Genomic DNA, 14,982 nt, shown 5'->3' with positions numbered 1-14,982 from the left:
TTGTTTTGTTTGGGGTATTTGTATGTGTGTGTATGTTTTAAATCATCTGCTCTTTCCCTTTTTCTTTCTTTCCCATTCCAAATAACTGAATTGTAATAAGACTGTCAACTTATCATCTTTTGAATAAAAAGTATGAGGTTAGGAGTGTGTGTGTATATATAAATATATGTGTGTGTATGTGTATGTATATATACACATACATATATACATATATACACATACTTTTCTTTTTATTTGAAAGATGATTTTATTACCGGGATGCCTGGGTGGCTCAGCGGTTGAGCATCTGCCTTTGGCTTAGGTCATCCAGTCCCACATCGGGCTCCCTGCATAGAGCCTGCTTCTACCTCTGCCTATGTCTCTGCCTCTCTCTCTGTGTCTCTCATGAATGAATTCTTTTAAAAAAGAGATAATTTTATTATCTTATTTTTCAGTTTCAAGTGTAGAATTTAGTGATTTGTCACCTACATACAACACCCAGTGCTCATCATAAGTGCCCTCTGTAATCCCTATCACCCATTTAACCCATTTCTCCTCTCACCTCCCCTCTGGTAACCATCAGTTTGTTCTCTATAGTTAAGGGTCTGTTTCTTGATTTGCCTCTCTTTTTTCACCTCATGTTCATTTGTTTTGTTTCTTAAATTCCACATAGAAGTGAAATCATGTGGTATTTGTCTTTCTCTGGCCAACTTATTTCGCTTAGCATAATACTCTCCAGCTCGATCAACGTTGCAAATGGTAAGATTTCATTCTTTTTTTTTTTCTTTTATTTTGGCTGAGTAATAGTCCACATCTTTATCTATTCATCAGTTGTTGGACACTTGGGCTCTTTCCATGGTCTGGCTATTGTTGATAATTCTGCTATAAACATCGGGTTGAGATATACTTCAAATCAGCATTTTTGTTTCCTTTGGGTAAATACCTAGTAGTGCAATTGATGGATTGTAGGATACTTTTCTTTTTTAACTTTTTGAGGACCTTCCATACTGTTCTCCAGAGTGTCTGAACCAGTTTGCATTCCCATCAGCAATAGTGTAGAAGGGTTCCCCTTTCTCCTCACCCTCACTGATACTTGCTGTTTCCTGTGTTGTTAATTTTAGCTACTCTGATAGGTGTGAAGTGATATCTCATTATAGTTTTGATTTTTATTTCCCTGATGAGTGACATTGAGCATCTTTCCATCTGTCTATTAGCCATCTGTAGGTCTTCTTAGGGAAAATATCTATTCATATCTTCTGCCCTTTTTTTAAACTGGATTATTTGTTTTTTTGGGGTAGGTCATATTTTTAACTAAAAAAGTCATGCAAGCAATTAATTGGTATCTCAATATAATTGATCTCATAATGGTTCAGGTTGTGGTGTATACTCTAAACAATGGGGTTAATTTTCGTGTTTAAAAATGAATAAATGTTGGGGTGCCTGGGTGGCACAGTTGGTTAAGCATCCAATTCTTGATTTTAGCTCAGGTCATGATCTCAGGGTTGTGGGATTGAGCCCTGCATTGGGCTTCATGCTCATTGTGCAGTCTGCTTGAGTCTCTCTCTCCTTCCTCTGCTCCTCCCACTCATGCTCTTTCTCTCTCTCAAACAAATAAATCTTTAAAAAATGAGTAAATGTTCTGGAAAAGCAAAACTATAGAGACAGTAAAGGCTCAGTGGTTGCCAGGGGTGGGGAGGGGGAAGGATGAAGAGATGGAACATAGAAGATTTTTAGGGCAGTGAAAATACTCTGTATGATATAATGATGGATATGTCATTATACAGTTATCCAAATCCATAGAAAGTAAACCAATGGTGGACCCAATAGTAAACAATGGACTCTGGGTAATTATAATGTGTAAATGCAGATTCATCAGTTGTAAAAAATGGACCCTCTAATGAGGAACACTGATAATGGGAGAGGCTGTATATGTGTGGATGCAGGGAGATGTGCGAAATCTCTGCACTTCCACTTTTGCTGTGAACCTAAAAGTCTTCTAAAAAATAAAGGCTTTAAAAAATTGATGACTTTGCTTAAACACAGGTTAAAATTTACATGATTTGACTGTTATCACTGATTTCTTTTGGATTACAATGGGAAATCTTTAGTTAAAAAAAAACTGATTAAAAGGAAAGTGTCATTCTGATGAGTGATGTTGATTATGGGGGACTATGTATGGCTGGGGAGGAACAAAGGGCATACGGAAAATCTCTGTACATCTCTCAATTTTGCTGTAAATCTAAAACTATGCTAAAAATATAAAGTCTTTTAGAAAATGAAGACAAAAGAGTAAATAAATGGCCCCCACAAAATATCATTCTGTTTTAAATATGTATTGGTGATAGTTAGAAGTTCTCTTAAATGACAGTGACCAATTCATATCAGCAAATCAAAATATATAATCTAGTAATATCACCAGGGCATAGTCAATAAGTCACTTGCTTTTGAAGTATAGATAATAGGACCAAGCAAGTGACTTCAGGGGTATGGAAGCAGAGTTTCTGCCTATAGTGCCAGGAGCTTCAAAGAGGAAGCTCTGTTAGCTATCCTGTACTGTGGGACCCAAAACACCAATTATAACATGACCAGACCAAGCATGCACCTTCACTGAATACATTCAAAGGCAATAGCATTAGAAACATTGGTAGATAAAGGCAAAGAAAAAAAAAAAAAAAGCATTGCAGGGAATACAGTTCATGAAATTCAAGTTGGTAAAAGCACAAAATCTGACCAGCTGTAATGTGAACCTGTTCAAGAAAGACCTAATATCACTCATCACTAGAGACAGAAGGTCAAAATAGTCCAGAAAGGTAACAAGGCATGTTCCATGCACCAATGTATATAGAAATGGGCCTCTGAATCAGCATAGCATAGGGAACACTCAAGTTGAGTTCCCAAAATGCAGGATTAATAAAAGCTGAAGGTCCAAACTATTATCTCACTAGACTTGTCTGAAAATTTAAGGCCATGTGAACCAGACTCTATCATATTTAAGAACTCTTCATTCTGGTGGCTATCCTGAAATACACGGAAGGACATGATCAATGAAGGAACGTGAGAAAAACATGCCTTTTTCAATGGCCTAGTATATTCTGGCCTAGGGCCCTCTGAATGGTGGATAAAGTTTTGTGGGATGGAGAAGGTAGGTGTTGGCAACTACTGACGATCACACTTATAAGATAAATAACTTGCCAGTCTGGCTACCCAATGTGGGTTGGTTTTTCCAATCATCATTAGGAACAGCTTTTTCTATAACCAAGTGATGATATTTTTATGGTCTCTCTTCAGGAGAAAAAGTCAGGGAAAGGGTGTAAGAAGGGACAAAGATGAAATACCAACTGGCTGTATACTCCTGTGCCATGATCTCCTTGTCTTGAACAAAGCAGCATCAGGCCAAGGAACAAAGAATACTACATGGTCTTTGAGGGAGGTGTGGAAATGGCTTTGTTGCTTAAGAAAGCCAATACCACATAACTTATGGCACTTTGGATGGAGAAGGCAACATCCTGGTATTTTCCTCATAAGGATTCCCTGCAGGATAGTCAGCATTAACATCACAGGGGTTGTTTTTAATGTGCTTATAGAAGGACACAGCTATCCTATCAGGCTAGCCTTCCAGTCAGTGCCTAATAGCCTAATAGCATCAGAAGTCAGGCTCTGTGTACTCTGTGGAGTTTGTGCAAGTCTTTTGATATTCTGATATTCCTCAAGTCTCTAAAAAAGTACTGTCCTCACATGGTTTCTCAACAACCTGGGGGAAAGGGGCTAATGTCCAGCTTTGGTTCTCAATAAGTAAGTGTAATCGTGGAGACCTGCCAGGGGCTGTGGAAAGCTCGCTCTCATTTCTTGCCACTTTGACAATACTCCCTTACTAGGTATTACTGAATTCTTGGTATAATTATCACACATGGATAATATTTATGAAAGTCAATGAAATAAGTAGTCACTCTTCACTCTTGAAGTAAAAAACAAACAACACCAAGACCAAACTCATTAACTCGTCAGTGCAAAGGGAAATTTCTTCCTCACCGCAGCAGCTGATGAAAACACTATTGACTAGTGTATGTGGAATGCTTCCAAAGGGTAAGAAAATAAAACTCAGAGAAGAAAGCAATAGACGGTAGGAAATAATGGGTAACCCCAAAATCATTTATCTCAGGGAGGCCAACACACTTTTCTATGCCCATTCTTTCTTCAGAGTCTGACCTTTGACCCTGACTATCCCTTCACCCCCAGGCTCCTCAGGTCAGTCTTACCAGTGGCCGTGGTAAGACAGACCAGCCGGAAAGTAGTACAGGTCTTTGACTCAAAAGACTGAGCTCCTTACATATTAGAATTTAGTCTCTAAAAGTTATCCTATGATAAATTAGCCCATCAGTTCTCCTTCCTAAGTTTGACAATTTTTCCCTACCTCATTCCTAAGATATTTTTTACTTACAATGAAGGAAATCCTCTTAGAGACTGCATTTCACCAGCTACAGAATCAGCCACTTCAGTGTTTGTGGGCTATCACTTGTAGTACCCAAACATACTCTGACTTCAAATGATTAATTGAAGAACAAAGGCTGCTTCCGTTTGCAGAGCTTCTCCCCCAGGCCACAGGGGAGTGGAAGTGTGTGTGTGGGGGGGGTCTCTGGACTTGCCCTGGAATGCATGAGCAGTTAAAGCCCATCACTCTGCACTTGGTCGAGGAAGCACCCTGAGCCACCCCAGCAATGTAGGTGCAGAGTGAAAGGTAACAGCACTGTGTTTCCTTGTTCAGGGAGGGGCATTTGGGAGACAGCTTGCAAATCAAAGCCAACTCTGTGTCATAAATCTGCAAGTTTAATTGCAATGCACAGTTAGTCTTTGGAAGACCTTTCCAATCCTGATAATGAAGACATGCAGGTGCTTGTAGATGCCAACTCCCCTGCTTTTGGTTTTGGAACCTATACTACCAACCAAATCTCACCAAAAACTAGAACTGATTGGAGCCTGTTTGCACCAGTGGCTGAAATAAAAAGGGTGACGAAACGGGAAGATTGTGTGCAGCAGGTAGCTGTTCTGGCGCTCCTCAAATCATCCTAGCCAGGCAGGCCCCCTATTCCATCTATTCTATGCCCAAGGCAAGAGCTGTCAGGAGTCCCATGGATAAGCAATTTAGATAGATTCTAGCTGAATGAAGGAGATTTACTGTGGGTTTCCATTGCTGTCTGCCAAGCCAGGGAAAAAGAGTGCAGACAGATGCTCTCTCAGGTTCTTATTAGAGCTCCAAAAGGTTGGAGGCTTGGCACAACCATGAACCCCAAGGATCTTCACTTCCTTGTTTTTTCCAGCTTTTTTTTTTTTTTAAAGATAAATTGAAAGTAATATAGTCAAGAACAGAGAAGGTGATTGTCTTACCCCATTAACTAATCTTTCTTGTTCTGAACATATCTATCCTCTTTAACAAAGCTACTAAGATTTGAGATGCTTGGGCAAAAGCAACCCATCTGGTATATATATTTGGGGCATTCTATTACCAAAATCCAAATAAATAAGATATCTCATCTACCAATAGCAGACAGCAAATCCTGTAATCAATTTCAACATGGCAAAGAAAACACAGGGATTGCTTATTTGTTTAATGGATATTAGTTGAGCACCTACTATGTATAAGGAAATACAAGGTGCTAGAGAGAAAAAAAAGAAGCCTGAGACATTGCCCTTGTCTTCTAGGGCTCACAATTTATTTAAGGGAGAAAGTATCTATAAATGAATGAAAAAGAAGTCACTAATGCCAAAATTGAAGGGATGGTGACCCTCCCCCCCGGCCCAGAGTTGTAGAAAAAAGATAACTCAGAGATTGGGGAATACTTCATGAAGGAGGCAACATGCAATCCGTAGATCAAATCCTTTCAGAATAGGGTCTCATAACTTGCACAGCATTAAAGATGTAATAGGTATTTTAAGAGTACGTGTTTAAATGAAGCTGATTATGTGCTATGAATCTGCATTATGGGAATGCAAAGTGCACATACATGAGAGGCAGAGGTGGACTGAGTACCCAGAGGACACACAGAAAAGATGGCACTTTAGGCTGGCCCCAGAAATCATGCTATGTGATTCCTTCAAAATGGTCAATGAGACTGAAGTCCAGGCCTTTGTCATGCTCCTTCTGAGAATGTCCTTATCCCTTTCCTCTCTAAGCAGCTTAATTCATCTGCTCTGTCAAAGCCCAGCTCATTTTCTACCTAAAATCACAGGATTTCAGGCTTGGAATATACCTTCAAGATCATCTAAGTCTAGCAGTTTCTGAACTTGGCTGAACATAGTAAAAATCAACATAGAACCCAATAAGGGAGCAGTCCTTCTCTCTCCCTCTTCCAAAGCTCACTGCATATATTTATGTAAGGGATGACATTGATTGGGGCAACCAAATAGAGAATGGGTTTCTGCTCTGCTCTCATTCTGGGGAGCTCCCTAAAACTGTAGATTGCTGGGCTCCACCCCACTGGGATTCTGATGTAGTATATCTATTTGCTTTTTTACAAAGTTCTCCAGGTGATTTGAAGGACCTAGCAGATTTAGGACAGCGGATCTGCAACATTCTTCCACTGGCTTCTGAATCCCCTCTACAAATTTCTGCTCAGTGTGGTCCTGACATCTTCCTAAAGTCCTCCCTAATTTCCACATTTCTCTGGCATCACTTCCTCCCCCAAATTCTTACACCATCCCAAATCTTCAATGCTCACTTACTATCACATTGTACTATGTTGTAAAGTCCCTTCTATGTCAATAAACAATTATTAGGCTCTGTGCTGGAGAATGTACCAAAGAATACATACAAGCAATGGGTTTATGGTCTAGAAGTGGGAAAAGACACAGAAACTGCTAAAGTAACAAGTTGGAATGAATTAAATTCTAAATGATGTTAAAAAACAAAAACAAAACAAAACAGGGTAAGAGATGAGAGGAAGTGGTAGTTTTTCTACTGAGAGACATTTCAGAAGCTTTCTAGAAAGGCTGGTTTTGGAGGTAGCCCTTAACAAATGACTAAATTTTTAAACCAAGAGGAAATAACTGGGGACAATACAGTGTAAAGAAATTATCCAATGAGAACACAAGGCAAGAATGTGCACATATGAGGAACAGTCAATCATCAGGGTGGGTACGCAGGAAATGAGGTTGGAAGGTGAATTAAGAACAAGTTGCTGAAGGCTCATGCTCTAGTATTAAAGAGAATATGGCATACCTGAAAGAGCTCAAGCTTGGGGCACCCAAGTGGCTCAAAATCATACAACTCTTGATTTTGGCTCAGGTCATGATTTCAGGGTGGTGAGATTGAGCCCCATGTCAAGCTGTGCCCTTAGCAGAGAGTCTGAGATTCTCTCCCTCTGCCACTGCCCCTCCCTCCTGCTCTCTCTTTCTAAAATCAATCAATCAATCAATCAATCTTTTTTTTTTTTTTTAAAAAGAGCACAAGCTTTAGGATCAAAGAGGACCTCCATCTTTCATCCCCATTCTGTTGCTTTCTAGTATAACTGTGATGCTGGCAATTAATTCACTCTCTTCTGTGCTTCTGTACAGAATAGAAATACGCCCTCTTCTCAAGGTTGTTGTAAGGACACAATGAGTTTATGAATATCAATGCCTATCATGGCCAATTCTCTTACCTTTAATTTGTCAGTAATAGAAAACCATAGGATCTGTTTAAAGAAATATATATGATCTAACTTCTATTTTAGGAAGAGAATTGGACATAATATTAAGGGACATTAGGGAGGAAACAGGAAACACATAGAAGAGAAGGGTGTTCCAATAGTCTAGGTGAGACCTGAGATCCTGAACGGGGGCAGAGCCACTGTGAAAACAAGGTACAGAAGAATAACCACTGAGGAGGCAAAACCAAGAGGTCAGCAATAGGTGGAAAATGATCTCATGGAGTGAGGATGATTCAGGCTTGCAGCCTGCCTTCAGCTGCTAGGAGGATAGTGAGAGAGGCAAAGGATTGGGAACCCAAGAAGAGCAGGCCTCAGGTACGAGAAGGGACTTACTGAATTGCAGATGAAGGCTGAGCATCCTGTGGGAATGGTTAGTGTTCAGCAGGAGATTTCGGTCCAGGACAGGGAACACAGGGCTTGGTTCTGGGACAGAAGATGTAGGAGGGGTTGGCAGAGCTAGGAGAGGAAGGTATGAAACTAGTTGGGGCTAGCTGGGGAGAGGGGATCAAGCAGAAAAGAGGAACACTGACATCTGGATCTTGGGAAAGGTTTGCTCTTGAGGAAGAAAAGAAAATGAGGAGCTAATGAAAGAGATGGAGGAGGAGTGGTTGCCTTCAAAGATTTTTATGCAAAAGGAAAATAAATTTTCCTTATTCAAGCAACAGTGGTTTTGTCCTTTGCTATGGGAGCTGAGGCTTTATCCCTATTGATATAGGAAAAAGTGAACATGTGCCAACAAGTAAAAAAAAAGTAAGAAAATGAACAAAACCTTTTCCTTTAATTAGCTATAGGGGAAAAGAAAGAAATGAAATTATAGTTTTCTAGAGGGCAGAGGGTCAAAAGAGTGTTTTCATTTTTTTTCAAATCAATGCTCCCATACTTGTTACCATTTCTAAGTCTACCACCCACCTCCTCTCCTTATTCATGGAATGTTCTGCAGAAATAGTTTTAAATTTACCACTTGGGAAATAAGCAGCTTTTATTCTTCATGGTTACGACAGTTCTGTTTATAAGTCAGCTCACTGGAACATTTACTATTTGTGTATTTGTACAGAACTATCTTCAAATATGACTTAGAAAAATTCAAAATTTTGCCAGTTTATTAGGGGGTGATTATTTGTATTATTAAAGAAGTCCTTCAAAATATGAAGCTTCTTAGCAGGTAAGTGTACATAAACCATCTGACCATACAACAGAGGGCTAGGGAAGAGAAAGTTAACTTGTTACAAGTTACTACTGTAACGACTAAGTATGCATGTCAGTAGGAAAGCATAATTCTATAAATAAAAATTTTAGGTTATGGAACTTTTTCCAGGAAAAACTATCATATAAAGAGAAGAATTTCTGCAACATCTATGCTGAGACCAATGGCTCCTTTGTGGGCTGAGGGACGGCCTCTCTAAGTTTCCAACTCCTAGGCCTAAAGTGACCTGAGCAGCAGAGCGCTGTGAGGACAGCTTTTGGGATAAGCCCACAACAGCTCTGAACCATCTGCTGTTAAGAGTATGGCAATTGCATAATTAACCATAATAGCTGCAAGTAATATACTTAGGACAGAAACCCTGTTGGTATTCAGCTGAACTAAAAATTAGAAAGTGATCACCCATTCCCTCATAGTGTAAATTATAGCTATGTGTATAATGAGATTTATTTGCATTTTTCATAAAATTCACCAAACTCCTTATTCACTCATTACTTACCGATTATGTGTTTTTTTAAACAGCACTTTTAAAGTTTGCTTTGGCTCAGAGCGAATTATTTGCCAAGAGTTTATTCCTGTAGTCATGAATCCCCCGAGGCTTCTTTACCTTTTGCAAATTCATAGCTCTTTTTGTGGGTCATAGTGGTTTGTGGCTCCTGTGTGTGCATGTGTGGGGAACAGTCTTAAGATATTCTAAGTAGTAAAACATTTCATAAGAAAGGGTCCTATATCCCAGAGTAACTAAAAAGAAAAAATAAAAAGAAAAATCAGAAAATGAGTAGAGAGTAGTCAATAAAAGTAGCAAAAATTAGGTTACCTCCTTGTAATGATGCATATACTTGGATAATCTGTTGATTTACTAGGTGGAAGAAATATGTGCTAAAAAATTCATTGAGCGTTTGGATATCAGGAGGCACAAACACAAAAGTCCATGAAAAGGTAAAATGAGGCAAAGCTGCCTCTGAGAGTAAAAATTTTGATGAACGTAATAATCCACCAAATGCAATGTTAGATACACATGAGCAGAGGAAAACATTTTTCTGTGCACACTTTTTAAAAATATGGTGTCTCCCAGACCAATATTACTATTGTAGGGGAAGAGCTCAGGGCACGAGGCAAGTTGGCTACGTACATTTGCCAACCAAGAGGGCAAGGAAAATTCTCCCTGCCCCCAAATCTCTCCCCAGCTCACCCCCACACCTTGGCTAGAAATGTCTTCCAGTACAGTCCCTAATGAGCTGAAGGGCAAGGGTGGGAGGCATTTTCTCGGAAATGGAACACATTGTTTCTCAGAATATTAGACAAGTAGTTTCTAGATTCATTAGAGATTTCTAGCTAGAAGAGAGCATCCCAATATGTATATTTAACAAATGTGACAATTGTGTCCCTCAGACAAAAAGCAACTGGCCCAAGATCACATAGCAAATTATTGGCGTAAAAATGCTGATTTTCTTTTTTTTTTTTTTTTTTAAAGATTTTATTTATTTATTCATGATAGTCACACAGAGAGAGAGAGAGAGGCAGAGACATAGGCAGAGGGAGAAGCAGGCTCCATGCAGGGAGCCCGACGTGGGATTCGATCCCGGGTCTCCAGGATCGCGCCCTGGGCCAAAGGCAGGCGCCAAACCGCTGCGCCACCCAGGGATCCCCTGATTTTCAATGCTCTATCTAGGGCTCTTTTTTGCACTACTGAGCACTGCCTGTAATCAGAAGGGGTAAAAGAGGGGCCTGGTACACTTTACTGCAGGGATAAGTTCCAGAATTTGGGACAGCATGAGGACTGGGTGGGCCACCAACTGAAGGCCTAGGGAGTGGGGCATTCTGGATATGTGCCTGGATGAAAAAGAAGTTGCTAATTTGCCTAATATTGGTTTAAATGACAACGACAATCTAATGACATTACTATACCATCATATAGTAGTTTGCTCTTCTATTGATCTACTTATCTGCAGATAAGTCATATCCCTAGTGAAATATTATGTCTCCTCTACTCAAAAACAGAATTGTATCCTGACACAAACTTGATGGTACCATTTATTATTTGCTTACAAGGTACAGAAACATCCAGTGTTTCTGTACAGTCATTTGTGTGTTTCGATATTATTCTGGGTTTTATGAAGGGCAATCCTGTTATGAAGCTGCATCCATTTCGATTTTGCATCAAGCTAATGTATATCGATGGAAACCACATTAAACAGAACAAGAGTAAATATTCTCCACCCCCAAGAACTGATTACAAGTTGGCCTAAAGTGGTCATCAACATTTCATTTGGAAGTGAATTTACACCTTCGAAAATATTATTATTTCTGCTTAATTCATCTCAATGATTTTTGGGATTTTAATTGGCCTTTAAATATATTTAAAAATCAAACAGGTGGTTTTCTTTTGATGGAATTCCAAACTATAGGTTTTTTTCCCCCTAATAATTGTAAGCTGTCAGGTTTTCATTTTGGTTTTGAATTTCCTTTTGAAGATGTCTTTGTATTATGTGATGTTACCTCCTGATATTTAGTCTTATTGGGATTTCTTGGAAAAGTGTAATAAAAAAATAATAATATTGACCATGATTTCAAGACAAAGCGATCATGCTGTTTCCCATGTAATTCTACTAGAAGAATTCAAGTTAATTTGCTTATTTTAGCATAATGATACATGTGATTCCAACAATTTAAAAGCTAAAATCCTTAGCAGGTAGAGATGAAAAAAAAATCCTCACATCACAAGAAAACACTGGATATGAATCCGTTTGTATAACCAGATGAACAGTCATATATATAATGTGCTAACATTTCTTAACAAATAGATTTCTGTAAACAAATTGCTTCCAAAAATATTTTATGAGCTGTCACTAACTTCAGAGATGTTTTTCTAGGTTGGCAACCTTGGTGATCCATCTTGCAAAAGGATGGCTGGAATGGAGAGACCCCTGCAATCGCTAAATGGGGAGGACTGAGAAGGGTCCTGTGAAGTCATGACCCTTGGAAGGTGTTGGTTTACAGAGTGTGAAGCAGGCAATTCACCAGCTGCACCCAGGAAGCAGTGCTGGACATGCGGTGGCCAGGAGGGAAAGGAACTTTGAGGACGGGTGGATCCCCCCTGCCACTTCAGACTCACAGTGAATTTGCTCTAACTTCTGTGATGGGGGGAAACTCCTTAATTTGGACTACAGTTCAATATTTCAACAGTTCAATATTTCAAATTTTTTTCAAAAAAATTTTTTTTTCATTCATTCAGTCCAAAAACATTTATTAAGCTTTGAGCACCAAAGCAGATATTCACCAGTTTAGGACGACTTTGTCATGGACTAGCTGGCCATGGTGCTCAGTAGCATCTGGAGGCAGGAGAGAGCCAAGTAGACAGGGGTCTCAGCTCCCTCCTCCACAGTCCTGGGGCTGTAAGGCCCACTCATGTCCATCTTCACCCACCCTGGGCAGCATGCATTAAGCAGAATCCTGTCAGCTTTCCTCTTCTCATCCAGATTATGAAAATAAAAAGCGATTAATTACTCTCTCTCTCCCTTTTTTTTTTTTTGACCATTTTTTTAGGGCTCCACTATAAAGACAAATTAGCTAAGGATTATGCTCAAAATCTTTTTTTTAAAAATAGATTCTATTTACTTATTTGAGAGAGAGTGAGAGAGCAGGAGCAGAAGGAGAGGAAGAAGCAGGCTCCCCGCAGAGCAGGGAGCCCATTGGCAGGACTCGATCCCAGCACCCTGGGATCATGACCTGAACTGAGGGCAGATGTTTAACCACTGAGCCCCCCATGTGTCCGAATTCCGTTCAAAATCTGAGGCACAAGATCCTAAGTACAGGCTGTCCATTCAGCACACGCTGCTGGATTGTGTGGCTGTCAGGTGTGGGTTCGGAGAGCTGCCTGGAGCGCTGCCCCCCATGACAGGGCCAGGAACTTGGTCCTGCCACTTTCCTACGGGGCTAACAGAGCAGCATCTGTTTCATAGGAGCATAGGTTAGCTGCAAAGGCCAAATAAGCAACTGTGGGGCAAGACCAAGAAGTCGGGTGCCAAGAATTTTAGGGTTTTTTTTCCCCTCCACATTAATAATCTATTTTCTCACCAATGTCACAACTATTTCTTTGCTTCCCTTTGTCTATATAATAGATATACTCACTTTAATCCCCAGGTTTTCAAAGAAGTCATGGTGGAGAGAGATGCTGATAAGCATTTTTAAAGGTCTTTGCCTCAGAAAGAAAGCAGTCTTTTGAAAAAGTTCTCTGAGAAAATATTTAGAGTCAGTAATACAGAGTCAAAAATCTCTAAACCCTGATCCCTTTAAAAATAGCTTTGTATGGCAAAACATATTAGTGATTGTACGTGTGTGTGTGTGCGTGTGTGTGTATAGATATATTATGTACATGTCTCTTCTCTGATTACAAAGAAAAAAATACTCAGTTATGGAATTCCAGGTCTCAATGTTTAAGTGAGATATGGATGCTGTAATTAGATAAACGATTTCCCTTAATTTGTAGAAATCTTTGCCTCCTCCTACTCCACTTTGTTTTTTTTTAAATATTTATTTATTTATTTATCCATTCATTCATTCATTCATTCGAGACAGAGAGAGAGTCAGAGACACAGGCAGAGGGAGAAGCAGGCTCCATTCAGGGAGCCTGATGTGGGACCTGATCCTGGGTCTCCAGGATCAAGCCCTGGGCCGAAGGCAGGCGCCAAACCACTGAGCCACCCAGGGATCCCCTCCTACTCCACTTTGAATGACACTCTCATGCATCTGTTCCGCAGCAGTAGTATATATAGCAAGACTTTCTGAAGTTTAAATGCAGGACACCGTTCGTAGCATGGTGGCAACGTGACCACAACAGTGGTCAAGTAAAAATGCTTTTTTTTTCTTTCTGATAAGCAGGGCCCAATTTAGTCTCTTTCTAAGCAGAATGAACACGCACACACACACACACACACACACACTCTTTCCCTCTCTCTCTTCCTATATTCAGAGTCGAGATTTTCCTTCTACCACCAGCTAATAAACTCAGGAGGCTGCAATGAGGCTGAGCGGCAAGCAGTTTGATGTCCTCAGCAGGATACGAGGAGTCAGAAGTGGCGCTGTAAATCCAGAGCGGGGCTTCAGCGCTGTGTTAAGTGTGGCCTGAGTCTCAGAGATTTCCTTTTGATGCAAGTTCAGTATATTAATGGGAAAAGCATTCACTTTTATTTGTCTGTAGTGTCTACAACACTAAGGCGGCCTCATTTAGCCTCGGCCCAAGTGAAAATACACAGTGAAGCAATCTGTTGCAAATTAGCGCTGCTCCCCTTTCATTTACTGGCTTGTAATTGGAAGGGGTGAAGAACATGTAACTTAGCAGACCACGGGAGCTATCTGCTAGTGTGGATAGCACACCTCCCTGGATCTCCCCAGATCTCCCCGGGAGCCCCCCGGCAGGAGTCTTTCCTCAATGTCCACTTGATCTGAAAGAAAATACGGCTGCGTGTGAAATATGCTCCCTTGGTGAGGCAGTTCCTTGCCTCCTGAACAGGTACTGATGCCTCTGCTGGAACCTTACCTTTCTTTAGATAGAGCTTTACTCTCCCGCTTCCAGATGGTCTTGAAGTCACTGCAGAACTCGTACCACACCATAAACACATAGTTGGGTGTGATCTCCTTCTCACCAGACTTTGGCTTCATCCCAAAATATCCTACTGTTGTTTCAAAACTGCAACAGGTAGGGGGAAAAAAACAAATCAGAGTGAGGTAGGGAGTGAGAAACTGTCCACACCCTCAGAGTGGGGATGCTGGGGGCATTTTTCCCATATTCATTCTCTAAGACAGGAGCCCAGAGTCATAGTGACTGTGGCTTATCCCAAGCCTCATAAACCTTATTTGCTTGAGCCGATTCGCCAAGAAATTCAACCTGACACTCCTGGCCACATTTTATGTGTATGAAAATGATCATGTCCAATGCCAGGGGGGTATGCCAGTAAAGCGCTGTATTTGTTCTCCACCTCAAATCCACATCATTTACCAGCTCTTCATTTTGTGTGTCATGATTGCGTGAGCATGTAAGGATGACATACTGATTCTGCAGCGGTAGCAGTGGTCAGTTAGGCGGCCCACGGGGAAGAGATTAATCTGTTGAGTGCTTCC

At 40.4% G+C, this 14,982-nt stretch overlaps 1 protein-coding gene across 27 annotated transcripts in view; it reads right to left on the bottom strand.

The window, feature by feature from the left end:
• FMN1 (formin 1) overlaps positions 1-14,982 on the bottom strand; it is a 433,671-nt gene that overhangs the window by 39,881 nt on the left and 378,808 nt on the right. For 26 of the 27 annotated variants that reach the window (XM_038579933.1, XM_038579922.1, XM_038579921.1 and 23 more), the window contains one exon: positions 14,402-14,551. In XM_038579933.1, the coding sequence (XP_038435861.1) occupies positions 14,402-14,551 (150 nt within the window). Of the gene's footprint in view, positions 1-13,501; positions 14,307-14,401; positions 14,552-14,982 lie in introns of those variants that run through there. The other variant, XM_038579945.1, reaches the window with a different exon arrangement.

The sequence above is a fragment of the Canis lupus genome, chromosome 30 (genome assembly GCF_011100685.1).
Source record: "Canis lupus familiaris isolate Mischka breed German Shepherd chromosome 30, alternate assembly UU_Cfam_GSD_1.0, whole genome shotgun sequence".
Taxonomy (NCBI): domain Eukaryota; kingdom Metazoa; phylum Chordata; class Mammalia; order Carnivora; family Canidae; genus Canis; species Canis lupus.
The sequence above is the reverse complement of the archived record's forward strand: the minus strand, read 5'-3'. Positions and strand labels throughout refer to the sequence as shown.